We start from the raw sequence: 24,707 nt of genomic DNA, 5'->3' as shown, positions 1-24,707 counted from the left end.
TGCAGGATCGGTGACGACATTAAAGTACCTCAATATGCCCACTGAATCCATGACGCCGTCGGATATATTGACTATAGCTTTATTGAACCCCGAGAACAACACGGCGCTGTAAAACCATACTTCGCAGTGGGACAATTATTCATTTTAAGGAATCGAAAAAATTGAAAGATAGCAAAAAATTAATCAAAATAAAAATTCGGAACTGTAAATTAGACAAGTTTTTATTGTTTAAGTGATGTTTTTCACGAGATGCACTATCGATCTGAGCTATAGATTTTCGGTAACTATGTAAACCACGTATAGAATTTTATGCAACTTATTTTCTCTCATATCGTAATAAAAAAAGTAAATTACGACCAAATGTATGTTACGATTTTTGATATCGACGTTTAACTTATTTAAGCTTAAAATTGAATTTTATTACATAAAAATCTATTAAAATTATGATTTTTCTTATTTTCTATGCTTTTCTATAGAATCTTCACTCATTGTCTTGATTGGCTAGTATCTACTTCTATATATTCCATACGACACTATTAAAATCTTCAAAAAGTATCTATTATATAATGAAATGATTTCCGCATAAATAGATGTAAATTGTCATTATATTAAAGAACAGTCCAATAAAATGTAATAGCTTAAAAGGATCCAGATTGGAGAGAAAAGAGGTATGACACATAAATTTGTTTTTTAATTTAATATATCCAAATCGATATTGTTGAGAATATAGATTTAATAAATTTAACCCTTAACTTACAATTGTCTTTAACATGGTGGAGAATAAAATTATTGAACCCAAACAAAAACAAAAGAAGAGGTCGTAAGTTCCGTCGAAGCATGAGACGTAAAAAAAATGCAGTCTAGGTTAGAATTGGGATGGTTGGTTGTCTAACAGAAGAGAAGGTGATGGCTTGCATCAGTCGAGGGACCCGGATAAGTGAAGACGTAAAGTAGCTATAAAGAGCTATGGAGAAACAGTATTGGCTTTAATAAGATCCGGCATAAGAGTTGTCGAGATTGAGTGCAGTGGTAATCCCACTATTTACATTAAAGCTATCGTGGCAAGATAGTTGAACCAATAGTGTTCAAAAATCCAGAGAGATTTAAAAATATAAGAAAATCAAAAAGAAACTGTGTTATAGTCGAAGAATGAGATAGACGGAAAAAATTCGATTTCATTGTTGGGAAGACATGTGTAAAGATTATCACATGCCCATAGACTACATGTGTTAAAACAGAGAAAAAAGTACCTCGAAGACCAATACTAGAAGGGATTGTAAGACGCGGTAGAGTAAAGCGCAGCCCATGGTCAGTTAACATAAAAATGCACTTTTATTTTGAGAGCCCTGTAGTAGGCGTAGGAAGTAGTAAAGATAATTTCATCGCCCAATTCTGAATTTAGCGCGGGGATGTTGAGAATATAGATTTAATAAATTTAACCCTTAACTTACAATTGTCTTTAACAGATATATATAATTAATATTTTGATGTTTGTTTTGAGAAATAAAAAAATATTTACATTCTTGTTGGTCCAATAAGAATCAAAACTTCAAAAAAGAAGGAATTCATTTGGACTAGAGTGACTCCTATTTTTTAAAGTCTAATAAGAATTTTGTCGAAAATGACAAATATGACGAAAGACATTCTACAAATAAGAGCAGAAAACCAAACCAAAAATCTGATTTTGATATGGTTAAAAATTGTGAAAAAAGTTTTTACATCTAAGTCAATTTGTTTTTTTATATAAAAATTGATTATTTTGTTTCTTATTTCTTTTGCAATCTAAAATGTTTTTTTAAAAAAAAAATAAAAGGAGAATTTTATTTTTTTTTCTACGCGATCATTTTGGCAGGTGTTTTTTATTCATTTTAATTGATCTTTTTTTCACAAAATGACCCTATATTTAAAATTCAGGGGAAGATTCTTTAAAAAAATTTTAGATTTTGGGGGTATCACAATGAGTGTACAAAATTATGATCAAAATGATACACAAAAAATATTTTATCTAAATGATAATCGAAAAAAATCAACCGCAGAACAAATAAAACTAATACTAAAAATAATTTCGACAATTTTAAATATTTTTTTAGCTCTTATGGTATTATTCATAATCCCAATAATCTTGCACAGCTTAGGGGTCAATGAACAAAAAACTACCGAGTTCACATTTTACACTGCTAAAGATTTCGCTCATATAGAATATCATGGAAAAGATGAAATATTCGAAAAAACCATTAAAAAAATGATTGAAATTATAGAATTGACCGAAACTAAATCTGAAGCAGAAGTTACAAAAAAAATTGAGTCAAATTTTAGAAATTTTTTGTTATGGGGACCTCCAGGAACAGGAAAAACGTTTTTTATAAAAAAATTAATATACTTGTTAAACGAAAAGATAAAGAAAAACGAAGAGGAGAAAAATAGAAAGGATAAAGGAGAAAAGGGTAAAATAGAAACGGCAAATGGTAATAAAATTATAGCCTCCAAAAAAACGAATGCTAAAGTTAAAAGTCTTGATGAAGATGGTATTAAAGAGAAAGAATACGTCCGAGCATATTTCATAACTCCAAGTATGTTGGAAGATAAATATAAAGGGGAAACAGAAAGAAAAATTAGTAAATTATTTGAAGAAGCCAGAGATAATGAGCAATGGAAAGCCACATTCATTTTTGTTGATGAAATTGACGCTTTCTTTTCCGATAGAGAGATAAGTCATCAAGACAATAGTAGCAAATCAAAAACAGAATTTTTAAATTTATTGAGTGGTATAAAAGAAAGCATAATGAAGAATGTCTTCTTCGTAGGTGCATCTAATTATATGAGTGTGATAGATGACGCATTTTTAAGAAGATTCGGAGAAAAAATTGAATTTTCTTTGCCGAATTGTGATGAAGCTTATGAAATGTTAAAGAGTATAAGTCGAGATTGGACTCAGGAAGAGAATCGAGAAGATTATTTAAGAGAGATAGCGGAAATATTATCAAATAAAAATTGTTCGCAGTCTTTCATATCAGAACTTTGTAAGAGAATGAGATGGGCTGATGCACACAAGAGGCCGGGCGCAATAAAAAAATTTAGGGATATTGTATTGGCCGCAGAAGAAAAGCGAAATGAAATCATTAATAGAATTCCATCAGGCAGAGCATTTGAAGACAAGCAATATTGGCAAATGAGAGCAAAAAACGAGAAATTCGATAATAGTGACTTTGATTTTGGTGATGACATTTGTACCGCAGAAACAATAGTCACTGAAAAAACTATACCTAATATTTAAAGAGAATAATAAAAAATAATTTTAACTAAGATTTTTATAAATTATCTAAAAGTATTTTAATGTTTTTGCTAGTGATTTATATCTGGGTTATTTGTGTTTTTCTTTTGATTAATTTATTTTACTTAATTAATTTGTACGTTTTAGATACCATTAAACACATAATTCCTGGTTGTTTAAAATTTAACCTTATATTTTTTATTTACTGCGTTATAATGATGCTCTGGCTTCTTAAATCAAAAGGGATGCTTATGAGGCTTGTTTTTAAGACATTCCTTTCTAGCTGTGTAGTTACAGGTACATATAATTCTTCTTCTGGCGTCGTTCTGATTGCATCTTTGTCTTCTACTTGACCATCTAGGCTCTAAATATCTTTTCTGCACAATAGATTTGATGTATGCATAGAGGATTTACATATAGAACAATATATTAACGGTAGCATTCGTTTGCATCTTCTTCCCATAATCAAATTAAAATATTTTTATCCAAAATTATCAATTAGTTTTAGTTAAATTACAAAATTTTATCTTTTTTTAGCTTTCAGCATCTACAGGTATGTTGATCCTAATCGAGTGTACCAATTGCTACTAATAAGGGTTGATCTTCCTATCAAACATAATATTATCAAGATTATCAACTTTTTTTTATAGTATGCGTATATATACCTACTTTAATTTTTGCTGAGTATTTCATTTTTTTTCTGTACTTAGTATCCACGTCTATTTTTTGTCTTTTGTAGTGTTATATAATACATAGTAATAGATGGTTATTTTGTGTTATCTCGTTGTGTCTTTTCGTATAGTAAGAACTCAACATGATACCATTCTCATTATATAATGAATACATAATCTTTATTTGGTTTTACGATATGATCTGTAGATTTTTTGTCAAATTTTATATATCACAAAAAAAAATAAGTCGCTTCATTTTAGTCTAATTATTACGTTTAACCAACCAGTCAAAAAGTACCCGATGCTTGATGATTCATTGTTCTTAAGTCAGAGATCTAGTATATTACTGATTAATCTTGTTGTAAGAGCATATTTACGAGATTATACTAGCATATTGGCATTGTCTACCCTACGAATCATACCTAATTCCAAGATAACCGTTATAGCAAGTAGGGAGTTCACTAGATTTTTTAATATCGTGAGGCGCTCTAAAAAAATTTTTGAATTTTTATATCATTAAAGCTAAATAAACCCATATTTTTACCACTATCTTCAAGTTTATGTATCCTCTTTCCATTTCGGACCTAGGTAGGTTTGGATTATACGTGAATGGGAGCGGCGTTATTCGGTCTGATTAGTACAACAATTAGATATATACTAAAAAAAATAAAAACATTACAAAAAAAAAACATTTTACAGGGTTTGCATTTTTATAGTCTAACTTTTGTATTTTTATGGTTTATTTTTTTTAAAAAATTATAGAAAATTTGAAAATTACATACAAAACGAGCCACTAATAGAAATATGTGTAAAATAATAACAATCTCACTTAATTAGATAAATTCGTGTTTCGCTTGCCATTTACAGAATCATACCAGAATAGTGTAGTATCGATTGCACAAAAAGCCAAAATCCTTTTAAAAACTTGTTCTAAATCTGTTTCTACTGCATTTTTAAAATTTCGTATAGCACAAAACCTCGATTTTATCATAGAATAAAAATCTTCAATAACATCAAGCTGTGGCGAGTAGAAGGCAAAAAAAGCCCAATTCTCTTGGTTATCTCAAACTTTTCTTGGATGATAAAAATTTGCAACCCGATGTGATTGTTGCTCTAGCTTTTCTAGGCTTTAAAAAGGGGTTCAAAAAAGGCCTATCAAAATGCAAACCCTTGTAATTAAGCATCATGTATGATATTATGTGATAGTTCTAAGCAAATAAATAGATCTTAACACTGATCAGCCTTGGTAAAATTCATCTATTAAGATAAAATTGCTTTGTAAACTAGTTATTTATATTTCAAGTTAAAGCATATATTTTTTTTTCCTGTGCATTGAGGGCAAAGAGAACCCCAACAAAAAATCTCCGAGGATTTGGGTGTTTTTTATCCAACGAATCTTGTGATACTTTTACTCGATAAAACATACTCAACAAAATTTCTGTAGAAGCAGGCTCCGCCGTAATCATTAGAATTTCGTTCCAGATAATATTTTTCATTTATACCTCAAATCGCGCCCAGAGGAATCTCACAACAATATTATTATGGACATGATTTCGATAACCTGAAGATAGACATCATCGTACTAGCTTCAAGGTCATTATAATCATCTGCATTTTAGACGCGGCTTCAAACACCGTCACACCACCAAGCCGGCATTTCATTAGACGATGTTGACCACCAGTTAGAGTGACCATGTTACACACCGCCCAGGCCAGAATCCAAAAGACCCTTCATTGCTCTACTTTCCAGTCCCACGTTAGCCCCAGGGTCTTTTGTAGTGCACTAGTCATGGACTCCAACTAAGACGTATGCCGCGATTACTTTTATGTATCTGTAGCTCAAGTTAAAGATGATGTTGTTTTCGACCTCTACTCGTGTTTCTACACTAGATGCTACATCCTCTTATGCCCGATAAAAAAGTCTATCGAATTAACTTAATATTTACCGGGGACAGTTTTATTTTCTGAGTTGTTCTAACTGCATCACAAAAATAAAAAGACTTTTGGTAGCTTATCTCAGCAATGCCCACTAAAAGATTCTGCCTTGACCGTAGACGTAGGACATCCTTTGTTAAATAATACACCTAAATATCCACTGATCAACATTTATGAATGTTTGATGTGAGAGGTCATAAATACTTATCACAGTTTTATTCTATAGATTCTTCCTTTATGATATCCAGTAGTACTTACCGCTAAAGATCTTCAATTTTATCTTTCTTTGCTTATGTTAAATTTTTACTCTAAAATTTTTTTTGTTGTTGTGGAAGCTTTTAGTCCACAATTACAAGGTGATAAGTCTAATTTTATAAGATACTGGCTACAATCTTATTTGTCAATACAAAACTTAGGCCACTTCAGTTATTTATATCTTATTCTTCATTCATCTCTCTTGATATTTGTTTTTACAAAATATAAATGCCGTCTAATTGTTTTTCTCTCATTTTTTTGCCCCTTAAAATGTCCTCAAATATTTCTTCTTTCTCAATAGAAGACTTGATTTCTTTAAAAGACAACCGAAAATGGTTTCATCTCTGCGACCTAATCCCAGAAATAATAAATGACCACAACTCCGAAGAAATCTTATCCATTTTCTTACAAAACATTTCCCAATATCATCCTGCTTCCCTTGTTCATGCTACACTTTCTTTATCAAAACATTTTAGTCCCGAAAAATCTATAGAAATTATTTCTAACTCGATTTCTTCAATAAAAGAATCAAATATGTATTCTGGCAATTTCAAAATGGAAATAGTCAATTTAGAAATACAAAAATGTATTTTACAAGTACAAACTGATCAATTAAATGATATCGAAAGTCAAATATTTAAATTCAAGGAATTTGAAATGACACCAGAAGTTTACAAATTGTTTAACTTCCTTGCTTTTTTATATTACGAGAAATCTGGTAATCATGAGAATTGTGTAAAATATTTGCTAGAATATGTAAAAAAAAATAATGAAGAAATCAATAATTTAGAATTACTTGCTAAATATTCACTGGTTTCCAGAAAATTTTTTAATTTTATAGAAATTTTTTCTTTAAAAAATTTTGATAAAATCAATGAAGACATTTATAAGATTTATATAGCCGTACAAGAAGGGAATACTAAGTTAGTAGACAAATATATCAAGATAATACACAATATATTCGGCGATAAATACCAAATAGTAAGAGAAAAGGCGTATTTTATAGGATTAATAAACTTATGTTTTAAAGAAAATAAAAGAATTTTAGGATTTGAGAAGATCCAAGAAGAATTAGAGATCAGAGAAGAAGAAATAAATGGATTTTTATTGAAGGCTCTTGGGTTTGGATTAATAAAAGGATGGATTGATGATAAAAATAAAGTATTGTATTTTAATACGATAATACCGAGATGTTTACAAGAGGCGGAGTTGAATAAAATGAAGAATAAGTTTGGAGAATGGAAAGAGAAAATTAGACAAGCCATTGAAATGATTGAACAATAAAAAATTATTACATTTGCAGTAAATTATGTTTCTAGATTATTATTTTATTTTTAGCAACTATATTGGCAAAATTTTTGCATTTGTAGATAAATTAAGCCATTAACAATATTATGAGATTCTTTTTCGAAAAAAATTGCCTCCACCGAGGATCGAACTCGAGACCTCTAGTTTACTAAACTAGCGCTCTACCACTGAGCTATAGAGGCTTGAAATTTAAGAATTCTAGATTAATAGAATGTTAATAAATTATTTTATGTTGAACTTGTTGAGTAGCATTTTAAAAGTATAAAATTTTAACCATGATGACCTTACATAGATCTTAGGGCCTTGTAATACAAAGAAATGTCTCTTGAAGAAAGTATTGTACATACGTCGTCATTTTTTTCATCTGTGATTAAAGGAATAAATTATAATTGTTCAAATGTAGAAAGTCGCATAGCAGAGAATATTAAAAAATACATCGTCGTGCTAGTTTGGTGCCCAAATTTATAAATATTTAACAATTTCTTGTCTTAATTTTATACAAGGGCACTTGGCTTTCTTACATTAGCGTAACTAAGAGCGTTTCGTGTTTGTTTTGTTTTTTTGCAGTATAAGTATCAACTATTTATATTTTAATCCCCTGATTTTTTTACACTAATGCTGATATAGGCCCATTTTCGTGCTTATTTGGCTTTTTTACATATAGATATCATCTGCTTGTATCTTGTGTTTGAGGTGCGTTTCTAAACTAGACGGTAAATGTCTAACAAGTTTATCAAGTTATAATCATTTTTAAATTTGCTCTTACTTTATGTATCATTACAATGATTTCTCTTTTTCTTCCCCCATGAAGATTCGTAAAATTAAAGTACAGATTATTATAAAAATCTCTCCTATCTTTTTTAATGATCCAGACACAGAAATTAATAAAAGACTGTCTTCATATTTGTTCAAATATACTTACAAGTTGTCAGGAATCCCCTTATGCTACAAGATTGTAGGCGTATTCCCAGTAGGGCATATTATAAATGATAATGAATATGTCTTTCTTAAGAGTATTGTGGAGTTTGATTTACTTTGCTTTAAGATTGGGGATATTTTGGAATCTGAAGATGGTGTCTCGTTTGGGATAATTTATGCTAAAATAAATGGAGAAGAATTTTATACGGGGAAATATAAAGTAGAAGATATTGAGAATAATAAAGAAGAGTGTTCTAGTATCTTAGGGAGTCCAGTAGGAACAACATAATAGATAAAAAAATATGACAGACCTTATTCTATCATTAATTAAATAAAGTAAATTTTATTAAAATATAATTTATAAGAAAAGATAAATATGAAGTCAGATGAGACTTCATATTTTTAGAATGGCAAAATATTCCACATTTAACCCTCAATGGATCACAAACATACACATTTAGAAATAGATTTTTTTTTTTGCAAATAAGTAGTAGGGTAAACCTTACATGGGGCAGAGGGATTTGGGATGATTTTTAAACAAAAAGTGCTTGAAATTCTATCTCACTAAAACTCCTTTCATACAACTTGATGGCGCAGCAAGCTCCGATCTATCCATTGGACTTTGGCTTCGGGAGAACACTTTCCATTTATACCTCAAATCGCGTGCAGAATGACCTCACAACGTCTATACTTAACTGGCATGGTTTTCTTTATATTTAAAAGAGACATCATTGTATTAACTCAAAGGTCCCTACAATCATATGTATTGCACACACAGGTCCATACACGACCACATAACTAGCCTGGCGTTTTTATTGGGCTGTATTGACCACCAGTTTCCCACTAGTTTCGGACACCATGTTACAAAATCTTGTGGGATAGGGTCCACATTACCTTCTCCTGCCCTATTTTGTCTAGTCTCGTAGTTAACTCTAAGATCCCACTTTAGAGTGCAACAGCCATGGGCTCCAACTAGGCCGTATCCATCAGATACTTTTATGTTTCGATAAGTAACCACAGGGGCGATACTGTTTATCGGCCTTACGGTCTGTTTCTACACTAAGTTCTAATTCCCCTGTGGCTGGACACACACAAGTTCTATTAAATCTACTTAATGATTATCGTGGAGATTTTCATCATCTGAGTTGTTCCAACTGCATCATAGAAAGTAGAAATAATTTTATTGCCCCTGGAAATCGAATCTAGCTATTGCTCAATAGAAACATCGTCTTTGACTACTAGGCTAAACGGACCTATAAAGAAATTAAAAGACTTCTGGAATTTACCAGAAAACACAATAATTAAATACAAAAAATAACAATAGTAATCATGAATTTAAGTTAAAATATTGAACAAATGTAAATTTGCCTATCTTTATATTACAATAAACCTTTAGGGTAGTCACTAATAATTTTAACCTTCAATTAGTAGTAGAAAACAAGAAAAAATATAGTGAAGCATATAGGCTTAGCAAATGGACAAACGATCGAAAGGTAATAAGCTAAGCTTACAGAAATATAATAAATGAAAAAACAGACTAGATTTTGAGTCTTTTTAACTTATAGAAAAGACTTATAATAAGGTTTAATAAAGGGGAGACCAACGATGCCGTATTTATAAGGTGTTTTATATATCTATAAAATGAAGATAATACATTATAATATAAGAGTAAAATATATGAAAAGCTAAGGGCATTTAATTATTAGTAGCCAAAAACACGGAGACACAAAACCAACCACCCCAAACAGAAAATGTAAAGAAATAGTGTCTAAGCATAAACTTATTGACAAGTCACAAAATAAGAAAATACATTTTGAACGTATTTAATAAATATAAACACCCGTAAACAACAGAAGAATAACATATTAAAAGACCAAGAGCGTTTGAATTTATAAAGAGCAATATCTAAGATTTACAAAGTTCTCAGAATGTTAGTTGGATGGCCGTTTGAAAGCTACATTGGTAAAATAACCCCACATGAAAATTAAAAAATGAGACCTCTACAAAAAATGGCAAGATTGACAAAAACAAAATTTGTCGAAACAGATGTGCTTTTTAATGATATAATGTTTTTAAAGTTCAAATAACTGAACCTCTTTTTTTGAAAACATTATATGATGCTGAATTGAAGTGTGTCTTTTTTGTCCCGTTTTGAGCTAAATACTGCCACTCTCCTTGAGGTAATGCAAGATAATGTATTATCTTTTTCTATTGTGATCAATTGAGAGCATATAATGCAGCATTTAGAAAAATCACGAAGATTGAGCACAGGACTGTATAACACTTTATCTATGCTGTAGACTCCAAGATCCTGGGACACAATACCAAACAATTTGGTTGGTTTTAATTTTTTTCAAGAGGGACATGTGATCTAGACATAATATAAACTAAGACGAACATTATGAATACCTTTTACTGCTTATCTGGGCTTATCAAACACTGAAAAATCAACGTATAAATCATCTTTTTTAATTCAAAATAAATCGTTAAGTTTCATTTTATAATTTGTCTTGCGATATCCTTTTAGGACCTCGTACTGCCAAGTAGAAATCTTGGGCTTAAACTCGTCGCCCGCCATATCTCAATCACGGTTGAGTCATGATGTAAATAAATACGTCGTCGTCAACAAACAAATGCCGAAAAATAAAATGTCCATTCTAGTATATAATGTCATATATAATAAAGCAGTATAAGAGACCAACTTTCCCTCAAATAAATGGTGATTCTGACACTTATTAAAAATAAAACATAGAGGGATGAATTTTTAGCTCTTCACGTTGGCATGAGAGACATAAAACCCAATAAACATTCTAAGAACATCAACTATTATAACAAGCCGAGCAGCCAGGATTTAAACCTGCACCACATAATTTTTAATATTTTTCCATGTTTTTAATTTTTTGATTCGGGTTCCAAACGGTCATACACCACCGTATTTCAAAAATTTTCTTATAAATATAAAAAAAATTTAAAATGTAAACATGTATCTAATTATTCTATATCTTGTCGGTATTAACTTCATAGAGCTTTATAAAATATAATTTTTCGTTAACGTATCTTTTTATTAAGAAGAGACTTTGATAATAAATCCCTCACAAATAGAAATTAAATCAAGTAATAATTAAAACCAAAAGGTCTAATATCAACTTAATATATAGAATAGTACTAAAAATATGTTCCAAATTTTGTTATTTATACATTAAGTTGGCCTATAATTTCGTCTTCTCTCTAGAGTTATATTATAAACGGCAGGCTCTAAGGTGGTCTTTAATGCCCATTGCCCATCTTTTATTCTCAAATTTAACATTTTATAATTTAGAATTATACACTTGAGCGATTTACAAGAAGCATTGAACGTTAAGACAATAAAATAACATTGCATTCTTTATACATAGAACTTGCATTTTTCATGCTTTCATCGATGACTTAATAGCCTAAAAGAAGTTAAACATAAAACATTTCATTCGAATTTTACTCCTCTTCTACAACTTATTTCGGAACATAAAAAAGTTAAAATTTCAAATTTCTAAATAAATTATTTTTACACGTCAAAAATCTCATTTTCTAAATTTTGAATATTTGACAAACTTTCATGACTCGTGTCAAAATAAAAACATCACTAAAAAGTACTAGTTTTGTTTACTATCGAATATTAAAAACTTCTAAGTTTATTTTTGATAAATTAAAAAATTTGATTATCTACATTCAAAATCTCGAAATTTTGACATTTTAGCTTCATTTCAATTTGTTTTTCATTTATTGTTTATTAAATTAAAAAATAAACATTTAATTTTTTTATATAAATATAAATTTTTGTTATATGGGTATAACAATGGAAATAGAAGATTGTGGTCAAAAAGATTCAGAAAAGATAATTTATGTATCAAACAATATTCCAAAAAAATCAGCAATGGAAAGTATAAGCTTAATTGTTGGTATCATCTCATCAATCTTAAATATTTTTCTTACTTGTCTTTTTTTATTTATAGTTCCAATTATATTTAACGCATTGCGTAATGCCGGAGATAAAAATAATAAAAATAACGAGTTCGATTTTTTCACTGCTAAAGATTTTGCTAATGTTAAGTATCATGGAAGAGAAAAATTATTTGAAAAAATTACAAATAATATTTTTGAAATAATTCAATTGACTGAACATAAATCGGCAGCAGAGGTTTCGGATAAAATAACAGTAATTGATAGAAATTTATTGTTATGGGGTCCAGCTGGTACAGGTAAAACACATTTCATAAAAAAATTAATTTTTTTGTTAAATGAAAAAATAAAGAAAAAAACCGAACAGTCTGGCAAAAAAGTCACTAAAATTCAAGAGAAGACTAAAGGATATAAAGACAAAACAAAACATGAAGATGGTGAATACGTTAGAGCATATTTTATAACACCGAGTATGTTAGAAGATAAATATAAAGGAGAAACAGAAAAGAAAATTAACAAATTGTTCGAGGAAGCTAGAGATGATACAAAATGGAAAGCTACATTCATTTTTATTGATGAAATTGACTCTTTTTTCGCTAATAGAGAATTTAGTCATCAAGACCACAGTAGCAAATCAAAAACAGAATTTTTAAATTTATTAAGCGGTATAAAAGAAGACATAATGAAGAATGTTTTCTTTGTAGGAGCATCAAATTTTATGAGTGTAATAGATGACGCGTTTTTAAGAAGATTTGGACAAAAAATAGAATTTAAATTACCAAATGGAAATGAAACCTACGAAATGTTAAAGAGTATAACTCGGGATTGGACCCAGGAGCAGAATAGAGATGATTATCTTAGACATATAGCGGAAATATTATCGAAGAGAAGTTGTTCTCAATCTTTTATATCAGAGCTTTGCAAAAGAATGACATGGAAAGATGCACATAAGAAACCAGGTGCTATTGGGAGATTTAGGATTATTGTATTGGCAGCGGATGAAAAGCGACAAGCCAATATAAATAATATGTCTACGCCAAAAAGTTCTGAAAGCTTTAGGCAATATTATCAAACTAAAGAAAAATCTGAGAAATTTGATCATAGTGATTTTGATTTTGAGCTTGAAGAAGAAGATAGTTCTAATGTTGAAACTAAGGAATAATTAAAAAATTTAAACACTATTTTTCGCAAAGAAATATATTTGTGTGCTTTTAAGGCGTTATTATATAAGTCTTATTAATTTTTTTATTATTATATATACGTGCATACCTAGGCACAATTAACTATCTCCTGTGGGTTTCTTCTATTTAAGTTCATTTATTTTTTTTTATATAAAAAGTCGAAAGGAATCATGTAAAATTTTTATATTTTCATAACAGATTACTAATATTGCGATCATTTTTTTCGTGGAAAATGTTTCAAAAAAAAATTTGCGCACCTTTTTGATTTTTTTAATAGCAGATTTTATTCCCATCTGTACTTTTTCACGCTATAGTTTGTTGTTCTTTATTGATTTTTTTTTGCTGTAATATTAATTAATGTAAGAATAGACCCAAACTTTGAAAATTTAGTAATTTTATTGGCTTAGTGTGTGTAAATCTTTACACAGATCTCAAATAATGTTTAATATTGTTATATATATTATTTTGGGACATAAATTTTAACTCCCCATTCTGCAGATGGTTAAAAATCTAATTATAAAATTGCGCCATGTTTGATACTGTTTTGGTTCTTTATGGTATATTTACAAACCGGTGTGGTTTTTTTAAGGAGTATATTTCGATTAGGCATTCGCGTCACTTAACAATCAGTATTTCCTCGTCATAATCATTAATAAATGCTCATCGATTTCGCGTATAAAGTATGGTCTGTCGGAAATCATATCAATTAGATTATAAATAATGAATTAATAATGTAATTCTAATTTTGTTGTATGTAAATCTCTCTTTTAATTAAAATACAATAGACATAATTAATTATGTGCAGGACTATATACATAAAAGGAAATCGGACAGCTGAATACTAATTTCACTATTCTACCTCCCACTGGGTTTATACCTGTACTAATTAATATAAAATTTATCTATTTTGATATCATTGTTCTATAATTCACACTTTTCACTGTGCTATTGTCTAGAATTATTTTTTTATAGCCAATTGTTGCCTCGTTTGGATTTTTTTGTTTTTTTTCCCAAGTGCATCTAGATATTCCATAGAAATGTAAAGCTTTTTACATATATTTTAGACAAATATTCAATCCCGGTCTATTTATACCCGAACCCATATGATAATATAAAATTTTGTAACCAGCCCACAGACTTGTACATTGTGTTTTTTACATGATAAAGTTTATAACGTTTTCTTAACCATTTTGCTTAGACCAAATTGCTTATATACTATTTTTCTAATGTTTTTTACCTAATTAAAAATTAAAAATTTTAAAATTAAATAGGTTTATTTTAAGTTAAAAAAAGACGTAGTTTTCAAAGGTAGCAAACATTTAAGCTTAAATGAGATATTTAATTAGGCAATGAAAATATAAAATGCTATTATTTTCAATATTGAGCCAAAAAATATGCCTGCTATAAATCATAATTAGCTTTAAAAGTTAAGTTTATTCCACACATGCTACCATTTATAAAATTAATTCTGTTGCCTCTTAAAGATTATGTGGTACTCGTGTCTATAAAATATTAAAGACTGTGTAGTTTTATGTTTACAATTATAGATTTATTTTAAAAACTGTCTTAATTCATTTTTTAATTTTTTCTTTCCCCCAAAATGAAGCTCGTCTTGGAGTCGCTGACAATAAAAAATTTCAAGAGTTACAAAGGTGAACATTTTATAAATAATATTGACAAATCATTCACTGCTATCGTAGGCCCAAATGGTAGTGGTAAAAGTAATATCATTGATAGCATCTTATTTGTACTGGGATTTAGAGCTAAAAAAATGAGACATACACAATTAACAGATTTAATTTACAATGACGGAAAAAAAGAATCTTCTTGTTTCGTAAAACTAACTTTTAATAAATTTACTATAAAAAGAGAAATCAACATAAACAAAACTTCAAAATATTTTCTAAATGACAAAGAAATTTCAAACAACGATTTAATAAAAAAAATGATGAAAGAAGGAATTGACATGGAACACAATAGATTTCTTATCTTACAAGGAGAAATTGAAAGTATTGCCATGTTAAAACCTAAAGAAGGTTTATTAGAATTCTTAGAAGATATTATAGAAACAAGTAAATACAAAATTGAAATTGATAAATTAATTGAAGAAACAAAAAATATGGAAGAAAACAATTTAACAATTCAAAACAATTTAAAATTTATAAAAACTGAATTTGACCACATAAACGAATTAAAAAAACAAAATGAAGAAATTTTAATTCATAAATTAAAAACAAATGAATATTTAAAAGAATTAAAAAATTTAAATTTAGAAAAATTAAAAAGAAATTTGCATAAACAAGAAGAAAAAGAAAAAGAAGTAAAAAATCAAATAGAAAAATTAAAAGATTTAAATATTGAAAATAATGAATTATTAAAAACATTAGAAAATGAACATAAAAAAATCGAGAAATTATTAAAAAATAAAGAAGAAATTTATTTAAATTTTAAAAGAGAATATAAAATTAAAGAAAGAAATAATATTATGCAAAAAGATTTAAAAAATAAATTGGAGAAACAAATTAAAAATTTGAAAAATGATTTTAATAGCATAAAAGCCAAAATAGAAATGAAAAATAAAGAAAATGAAATATTTAATAAGGAATTAAAAGATAATGAAAATGAATTGAAAATATTAATAAAAAATAGAGAAGAATTAAAAAGTAAACAGAATGAAGAACATGAGAAAATTAATAAGAAATATTTTAAAGATTTTGAAAAATTAAAAAATCAAGAAGACAAATTGACAGAATTAATACAAACAAAATCTAAAGAAAATCAGAAAAATTTAAAATATAAATTAGAAATTAATAAATATAAAGAAGAAGAAAAGATTTTGAAAGACGACATTAAGAATATTGAAACCACATTACAAAATTTTATTAATGAAAATAATTATGATAAAGAATATATAAGTAAAGATAAATTAAAAGAAGAATTAAGAGAATTAGAAAAAGATATACAAAAAACTCAACAAGAAATTCAAAAGAGAAAAACGAGATACAATGAAGTTTACCAAAGAGAAGAAAATAATAAAAAAGAAAAAGAACTTTTAAATAATTTCAAAAATATAAAAGGAGTAATTGGAAGATTAAGTGACATAGGAGAAGTAGATGAAAAATATAATTTAGCCCTTAAAATTTCATGTTCAAGATTGAATAATATTGTGGTAGACACGACCCAGACCGCCGAAAAATGTATAGAAATTATAAAAAAAGAAAATTTACAAAGATCAACATTTATAATTTTAGAGAAAATCCAAGAAATCCCCAAATTAGAGAAATTTGATTTACCTTACATGTTTGATTTAGTCAAATGTGATAAAAAATATAAGAAATGTTTTTATTTTAGTTTAACAGACACACTTTTAGCAGAAGATTTAAATAAAGCACAATCTTATGCTTTTAATAAATCAAGAAAGCGTGTTGTAACTTTAGATGGTAAACTTATAGAAAAAAGTGGTATAATGACAGGAGGAAAATATCATGAAAAAATTAAGAATTTTAAAGATGTAGAAAAAGCCTTAGAAAAAATGTTAAATATAAAAAACACGAAATTATCAAATTTAAAGAAAATTGAAGATTATGAAAATATCAAGATTTTAAAAATTAAGTTAAAAGATAAAAATGAAGAATTAAAAAATCTAATTTTTAATTTGAAAAATTTATCAGATAATTTTAAAGAATTTAATTATGATGAAGAAATCCAAAATATAAAAAATGAAATTTCCAATTTTAAAAAGATAATTAATAAAAATTATGATACAAGTTTACAAGGAAATTTACAAATTTGTAATGAAAAAATAGAACTTTTAGAAAATAGAAATCAAGAAATTAAGATTTTTTTATCAGAAGAAATAGAATCAATTTCTAATAAAGAAAAAGAGTTAGAAGATAAAATTTATGAATTTAATGAAATTAGAATTTTAGATATTAGTGAGTTAAAAAATAAGATGATAGTAGAAGAAAAGAGTTTTCAAGAAATTAATGAAGATTTTAAGAATATTCAAGAGAATTTAAATAAGTTGAAGATACAAATGGGAGATGAGTATCATATAGAAATAGATTTAAAGAATCAGTATGAAGATATAGAAGAAGAAATGAATAAGATAAAGAAAGAGATGAATGAAGAGAAAGAACAATTAAGAATAATAAAAGAAGAAATATGTCATCATACGAAATATTTACATAAAGATGAAAAATATGTCAATTTCGAAGATAAAGTTGAAATTGATGCTAATGAAGAAACAAAATCTAATGAAATTAATAAATCCAATGAAGAAACAAAATCCAATGAAATAAATAAGATTGAAAATAATATGACAAATGAAATAAATAAGATTGAAAATAATATGACAAATGAAACAAATAAGATTGAAAATAAATCCAATGAAACAAATAAGATTGAAAATTCAGATGATCATTGCAGATTTGATTCTTTAAAGATGGAAGACATTGAAGATTTTTTACGAAAAATAAAAAAGAAATTAAAAAGATTAAATGAAGAAAGAAATAATAAAGAAGTTGATTTCCTCATCTTCGATGAGTTTAAGAAGACGAAGTCTTCGTACGACAAAGTCGCCTCAGAGTTTAATCTTCAGATGTCGAAGTATGAGACTAAAAAGAAACAAGTAGATGAAATTAAGAAGACTAGATTTGATGAATTTATGTCTGGTTTAAATAAGATAAATTTCTTCTTAAAAGAAATTTATAAGAAATTGACTTATGGCGGGAATGCTGAGTTAGAGTTGATTGATTATTTAGACCCTTTTTCTGATGGGATAAGATTGGCAGTCATGCCTCCTAAGAAATGTTGGAAAAGTGTGAGTAATTTGAGTGGGGGCGAGAAGACCCTAAGCAGTTTGAGTTTGATTTTCGCTCTTCACAAGTTCAAGCCTTCTCCTTTTTATGTGATGGATGAGATTGACGCTGCTTTAGATTTCAGGAATGTTTCTATAATTTCCCAGTATATTAAAGAGATGTCTAAGTCTAGTCAGTTTGTGGTTATAAGTTTGAGGAATGATATGTTTGAGATTAGTAAGACAGTCTTGGGAGTTTATAAAGTGAACAATGTATCAAAATTCCTAATGATCAATGTAGAAGAAATGAGAAATAAAATTCTAATAAATGTTTAATAAATGTAAATATTTATTTTATTCTTAACTTACATCTTTATTTTATTTAAATATTATATTTTAATATTCATCTTCTTTCATTATTTTGTTTAACCAATTATACACAATTTCTTTGGCCATATTTCTGATCTCTTTATTTTCTTTAGGGTTGATCATGTAAAAATGTAAAATCACCCCAATTTTACTGTCAAGGACTAAATCTTTATTTATGTAAATATTCCTTAAGGCTTCTAATATACCCTTCTTGATTTTAATATTAGGCAAGGAGAAGTCAGGAAGTGGCTCGAGCCACTTCCTGACCACTTCTAGAATATTATCATTTAGAAGTCTCTCTTGACTATCTTTATTAAGAAGATGTTTTATAAATAAATCAAGTTTGTCAAGTTTATTGGTGGCTGGTAACTTGTTCTGATTATTTCTATTATCTTGTAAGACAGCATTTAACATTTCTAATTTTACAGATTCTTCATTCATGGGAAAATAAGGGTGGATTAATAAATAAATATTTAATATTTAGTTGCAAATGTATTATATTTAGTTGCAAATATATTATATTTATTACATATTTAATATTTAATCTTCTTTTTGCCCTTGATTTTTTTTATGAATAATCCTGTAAAGTTCTTTTTTAAATCTTTGTCTCAAATTTTCCCTGTAGAGGCTCTAAAAGGCAAGACAATCTTAGAAGTAGCACATGATAATAAAATAGACCTAGAAGGTGCATGTGAAGGATCCTGTGCTTGTTCTACTTGTCATGTCATCTTAGACAAGGATTTATATAAAAAACTCTCTACTCCGTCAGACAAGGAATACGATCTACTAGACCAGGCATATGGCCTGACTAGCACAAGCAGGCTAGGGTGTCAAATCAAAGTAGACGAAAAATTTAAAGATAAAATTATAGAACTGCCTAAATTTACAAGGAATATGTCAGTAGACGGGTATGTACCAAAACATCACTGAGAAAATCAAACTTGAGCCTATATTAAAATAAAGTTAATTTAATTTTTAATTTAGCTACTTAAAATATTAAATAATTTATTCAAAATATTATATTCAAAATATATTTGTATATTAAATAATTTATTATATTATGTGGTTTATTGTCTGTAAATCATGTGTACTACTTTATAATTCACTGAATATCCTCTCTCTATAAAATATCTCATCTTTCCTCGTCTTATTACATACATAACATTCTTTTTAATATCAAGTGTATAAACAAGAACACCTTCTTCATTTACAAACTTAATATTCCCTGTCATGTCTAGTCCATGATTCTCAATTATGAAAACATCAAGTAAACTTCCTTCTATCTGATTAGTAAAATCATTCAGGAGAATATACGAATTTATATCTACTAAAAAAGCATCAATATAAACCAGAGTACACCCTGGTATATCTAAAGCCACGTATGTGTCTAAAAACAACTTAGAAACACGTCTTTGTATAAATTTACCGACTAACTTAGTATCAACAGACTCGAAATTGTATTCCAGGCCTTCGTACTCGATGACGTCATTTTCAATATAACTTAAATCAAAGGGAACTAACTCGACATCAGGCAAGGAATAAAAAACAGGCTCACTTTTTACATTAAATCTATTATTGTATTTATTAATCCATCCAGTGATGGCTTTCCTACCAGATTCCTTACACATTTCTACTTCGTGAAATGATAAAGAAGACACTTCAAAAATAACAAGTCTATTCTTTTTAATTCCTATTCTTTTATATTCATTCTCACAATTATTATCAAATAAGACCAAATCTCCCGAGTCAAAATCATCGAGATAAAATGTAAAAGCGTAAAGTCTGTCATCGACCATATCATCGTGACATGATAAAAAATCGCCTTTTCTGTAATAAGAAGCGAAAATCGTATAATATAAATCAGAGAAATCATAATTAATAAATTCTTTGAAAATTTGTGATAATTCATTTTTGAAAAAGTCAAGAGAAGAATTGTCAGCTAATTCGTCTGTTTGGAGGAATTTAAATAAATCTGTGTATTGCAAATTAAACTTGGAAGAATTGTAAAAAGATTGTAAAATAGATAAATTTTCGGGAGAGAGAAAGTTGTCAATTTGGATATGGAAAAAGGGATCTGAGTATACTGATTTAGTGAAGATATTTGAATGTTCCATAATATGGGCAGAAAAATTTAAAACTATTCAATTTGACTAGAATAATGTAAAAAAAAATGTAAAAAGAATAATGTAAAAATGTACTAGATTTTATCAAAGTGCTCTTCTATGAAAAATTTTAGAAAAAATATTGCGAGTAGCGGGAGTCGAACCCGCACCACCAGATTATGAGACTGATACGCTACCGCTACGCCATACTCGCTTGAAAAATCAAATTTATATAGTTAAGTAAAATCAAATGAGCTTGAACATACATAATTCAATTTATAATGTGGGGTAAAAAAAACGAAAAAATTATTAATTTAGAAATACAATTTATGTCCTTATTTATCATAATGGGGGATAGAAATTATACAAATATATCACATCCCCCCCTCAAGACGGTTAGTCTCATCTAATTTTCACATCTACCCCAAGCATACCCTTCAGATCATAATGTCTCTTCTTCACAAGCCTACCATTACTAAGTTTTACAATATAAGAATCCTTTCCACACTTTTCAACAATTTTTCCTGTATCCAAAAATCTTCCTTTTTCATACTTATTAACGCCTGCCAAATTTTCTCGTTTAGCTATTCTTACCAATTGACATTTACTAAATTTTTCGATCTTTCCCTTTCCAAACCTATTACAATATTTCCCTATAGGGCTATTTTCAAGCATTACGTCTCCAGTTTTATCTTCAGTCGCTTCTAATGGTGTACATTTTATTCCCGTATGATAGCTCTGATTATATATATCGATACTTTTATACACTTTACCTTTAAAAGTTTTCGCATCCGACTTTAAAATACTTTCTCTCAAAGTTCCTATAACACGCTCTACTCTTCCGTTACTTCTATGCGCTTCTATACTTACTTGTCGGCGTATTATATCGAGATCTCTACAAAATTTTCTAAATTCCACGTTAATAAACTCTTTCCCGTTATCTGTAATAATTTCTTCTGGTTTCTTCCCTTGCTCACATAATCTTTTCAAAAATCCAACAACATTATTACTTGACTTGTTATTTATAACTACTCCCCATACTCTACGTGTAAAATAATCGATAGCAACTAAAACATATTTCTTCTCATTTCTAAAGTCCATCAAATCTAATGCAACCTTTTCTAAGTATCTCGACGTATCTACAAATTCACAACCACCCATATTTTTCCTGTTATATATCTGACATTTCTGACACTGTTTTATAACCTCGTTTATTTCTTTCTTTACTCCTGGCCAATAGTATTCTTCTCTCATTGCATAATAAACACTTGTCATGCATCTGTGGCCTACTTTTTCATGATATTCTTGGATTAATTGTCTCCTTATATTCTCAGGTGGTATTTCAACTTTACGTCCTGAGTCAAATTGCCAATATTGCTTTCCATTCTCGATAGAAACATGTGCTTTCCATTTGCCTTCTGTTCGCTCTTTATTTTCAATTTCTTTAATATCCTCTTCCATATTTATTTGACTCAACGCATCTGCTATCACCATCTCATCAGGTTTTTTATATTCAACGATAAAATCATATTCCTGTATCTTCTCGATTAAGCGATTTATTCTGTTATTATTAAAAAACGGTTTATTTCTTATCTCCACCAGTGCTTTGTGATCCGTTTCTATCTTGAATTTCCTACCTCTTAACTCGTATTTAAATTTATCAATGCCCCAATATATTGCAAGCATTTCTTTTTCTGATATACCATAGCTTACTTCGGTCGGTCTTAGCTTTTTAGATACCCATTGTATAGCAACCATTCTCCATTCTCATTCTTCTGAAGTAACACCGCATCCAATCTCAAATTGCTAGCGTCTGTTCTTAGTATGAACTCCTTATTATAGTCCGACAATCTTAGTCTTCCCATATTTCTTAACACATTTTTGTATTCCAGTAAATTCCTTTTTCATCTCTTCCGTTAATTTCCATGAATTGCCATTTTTCTTCAAACTATCTGTCATTTTCAACGTCAACCCGTCATAATCTTTTATAATGGTCTGAACCACCCAGTCAATCCTAGAAATCTCCTCAATTCCGTCAAAGTTTATGGATCTGGATACTCCAAGGCTCCATTTTTCTTTATTTCGTCGGCCTTCATGTCTGTTCCATTCGGCGTCACACCTAATAGTTTTACTTCCGCTTGTCTAACCCGTATTTTGATATTTTATTTCTCTGAATTCTTTCTAAAACCTCTATTACTAGTTCATCGTGTATACGTAATTTGTTGGCATGTATAACTATATCGTCCATGTATACCTCAACGCCTTTTTCTGTGCAATCCTCAAAAATCGTTTTCATCTTTCGCTGTAGTATCTGTGGTGAATTTTTGTATCCCATCACCATACTATTCCATTCGTAAACTTTTTTATTAAATTCAAACGCCATATTATGTTTATCTTTTTCTTCGATTTCAAAATGGCAAAATGCTTCTTTGCAATCAGCCACAGTAAATATTATCGACTTTTGGGTAGCTCTTATTATTTTCCTGATATTTGTTAGCTCATACGAGTCTTTCTCGACTAAATCATTCAACCCTATAAAATTACTAACTACTCTTACTTCACCACTTGGTTTAAGCATCGCTCTTATTGGGTTCGCCATTCCGAAGACGATCTTCCTATAATTTTTCTATTTTCTAAATCATTAATATATTCCTCAGTCTGTTTGATCAAAGCCTGTGGGATCGTCTGTCCCTTTCTGACTATCTTCTTACCCTCAGGAGTATCTATCTTACACTTCTCTAATGTACAATAACTTATAACCTCATCTCCTTGTTTAAAAACTTCTTCATATTCCGCTTTGAGATCTTCCAACGTAAATGCCCTCTTCAGTAATCTTCTTTTCGTCTCTTTATTGCTCGCATATATTCTTTCTTTATGTCTTCTATCACTATTATTACATTCCTTTAACTTAACTCGTTTTGCCTTTCCACTTGGTTTATATTCTTTATTATCATTACTGCTACTACAACTTTGGTTTTCGTCTAAATTTAAGTACTTATTAAACTTTTTATTATTTTCCTGATTATTGTTCCTTCCTACATAGCAGTTTCTAGCCATATGGCCAAATTTACCACAATTAAAACAATTCCTATTATTTCTTATTTCTTGTACTGTATTCCTTAAAACTAAATCTTTCTCTTGAATTTCTTTTCTCACAGTTTCTCTAACATTCTCAGCTATGACCTCCATAAGTTCTCTCCTATTTTCTTCTTCTTTTTTAGTTCTTTCTTCTCTACATATTTCCTCCTCTAATTTCTCAATTATTTTATAATATTCGTCCTCTTTACTAATTCTTTCTACCATGAAATTTTTTATTTCTTCACTTCCTTCCATAAATATTCTCTGCTTCCACAAACTGATTTCTATTTCCTCCATCTCCAACCTATACATTATTCTTCTAACTTCTTTTAATAACTTTTTGGCCTCTAGACCACAGTCCACACTTGTAAACTGACGATTCGGTATCGCCCCCATGTCTTTAATTATCATAATGGGGGATAGAAATTATACAAATATATCACAATTTATAAAAATTGCATTTTTAGGCATTTAATGGTAAACATATAAAAAAAATAGACTGAACAATTTTGGATAGACTTTTTTTCATTCGTCGACGTAGTTACTTTTCGATTTACAATATGAAATCTATAATTAGTAAATTTATTGTGAAGTCATATTCAAAGAATCAGAATGTAATACAAAGAAAAAATAACGAACTTGAAATACATTCTATTGAAATTCTCGTAGAATAATTTGGAGACATGGTGTCAAGAACCTGAAGGCTTTAAAAAATTTATTATCCAAATATTACGACAGAAATAGGAAATTAAATCACTATTCTCAATGTTTTTATCCATCAACTTGCAGGCACCAAGTAATTTATAATTAACATAATTTAAAAAGATCATATGATTTTAAAAAATAGACCATATATCTAAATAGATAGGATCTCATATAAGGACTA

The 24,707-nt window shown here is 28.6% G+C and overlaps 8 protein-coding genes and 2 non-coding genes across 10 annotated transcripts; 6 read left to right on the top strand and 4 right to left on the bottom strand.

Moving 5' to 3' along the window:
* Positions 1-1,957: 1,957 nt before the first annotated feature.
* VNE69_03299 (AAA family ATPase (membrane bound)) lies at positions 1,958-3,274 on the top strand (the record flags this gene model as incomplete). The annotated part of the gene is made up of 1 exon (XM_065473161.1): positions 1,958-3,274. The coding sequence occupies one exon, from the start codon at positions 1,958-1,960 to the stop codon at positions 3,272-3,274; it is 1,317 nt and encodes a 438-aa protein (XP_065329233.1).
* Positions 3,275-6,401: 3,127 nt separating this feature from the next.
* Positions 6,402-7,415, top strand: VNE69_03298 (proteasome subunit RPN9 (RPN9); the record flags this gene model as incomplete). Its single annotated transcript, XM_065473160.1, has 1 exon — positions 6,402-7,415. One exon carries the CDS (start codon positions 6,402-6,404, stop codon positions 7,413-7,415), a length of 1,014 nt encoding a protein of 337 aa, XP_065329232.1.
* Positions 7,416-7,549: 134 nt separating this feature from the next.
* On the bottom strand, positions 7,550-7,621 carry VNE69_03905. The gene has a single exon. It is a non-coding gene; the product is annotated as a tRNA-Thr (tRNA).
* Positions 7,622-8,244: 623 nt separating this feature from the next.
* VNE69_03297 (DNA-directed RNA polymerase I subunit RPA43 (RPA4)) lies at positions 8,245-8,646 on the top strand (the record flags this gene model as incomplete). The annotated part of the gene is made up of 1 exon (XM_065473159.1): positions 8,245-8,646. The coding sequence occupies one exon, from the start codon at positions 8,245-8,247 to the stop codon at positions 8,644-8,646; it is 402 nt and encodes a 133-aa protein (XP_065329231.1).
* A 3,543-nt stretch (positions 8,647-12,189) lies between these two features.
* On the top strand, positions 12,190-13,455 carry VNE69_03296 (AAA family ATPase; the record flags this gene model as incomplete). Its single annotated transcript, XM_065473158.1, has 1 exon — positions 12,190-13,455. One exon carries the CDS (start codon positions 12,190-12,192, stop codon positions 13,453-13,455), a length of 1,266 nt encoding a protein of 421 aa, XP_065329230.1.
* A 1,619-nt stretch (positions 13,456-15,074) lies between these two features.
* VNE69_03295 (structural maintenance of chromosomes protein 4 (SMC4)) lies at positions 15,075-18,608 on the top strand (the record flags this gene model as incomplete). The annotated part of the gene is made up of 1 exon (XM_065473157.1): positions 15,075-18,608. One exon carries the CDS (start codon positions 15,075-15,077, stop codon positions 18,606-18,608), a length of 3,534 nt encoding a protein of 1,177 aa, XP_065329229.1.
* A 60-nt stretch (positions 18,609-18,668) lies between these two features.
* VNE69_03294 (transcription factor IWS1) lies at positions 18,669-19,082 on the bottom strand (the record flags this gene model as incomplete). The annotated part of the gene is made up of 1 exon (XM_065473156.1): positions 18,669-19,082. One exon carries the CDS (start codon positions 19,080-19,082, stop codon positions 18,669-18,671), a length of 414 nt encoding a protein of 137 aa, XP_065329228.1.
* Positions 19,083-19,211: 129 nt separating this feature from the next.
* On the top strand, positions 19,212-19,571 carry VNE69_03293 (adrenodoxin-type ferredoxin; the record flags this gene model as incomplete). The annotated part of the gene is made up of 1 exon (XM_065473155.1): positions 19,212-19,571. One exon carries the CDS (start codon positions 19,212-19,214, stop codon positions 19,569-19,571), a length of 360 nt encoding a protein of 119 aa, XP_065329227.1.
* Positions 19,572-19,708: 137 nt separating this feature from the next.
* Positions 19,709-20,755, bottom strand: VNE69_03292 (2-oxoglutarate and iron-dependent oxygenase domain-containing protein 1 (OGFD1); the record flags this gene model as incomplete). Its single annotated transcript, XM_065473154.1, has 1 exon — positions 19,709-20,755. One exon carries the CDS (start codon positions 20,753-20,755, stop codon positions 19,709-19,711), a length of 1,047 nt encoding a protein of 348 aa, XP_065329226.1.
* Positions 20,756-20,886: 131 nt separating this feature from the next.
* Positions 20,887-20,957, bottom strand: VNE69_03904. Its single transcript has one exon. It is a non-coding gene; the product is annotated as a tRNA-Met (tRNA).
* Positions 20,958-24,707: the final 3,750 nt, after the last annotated feature.

Source organism: Vairimorpha necatrix, chromosome 3 (assembly GCF_036630325.1).
Source record: "Vairimorpha necatrix chromosome 3, complete sequence".
In the NCBI taxonomy this organism is placed as follows: domain Eukaryota; kingdom Fungi; phylum Microsporidia; family Nosematidae; genus Vairimorpha; species Vairimorpha necatrix.
This window is presented reverse-complemented; position numbering and strand designations above follow the sequence as displayed.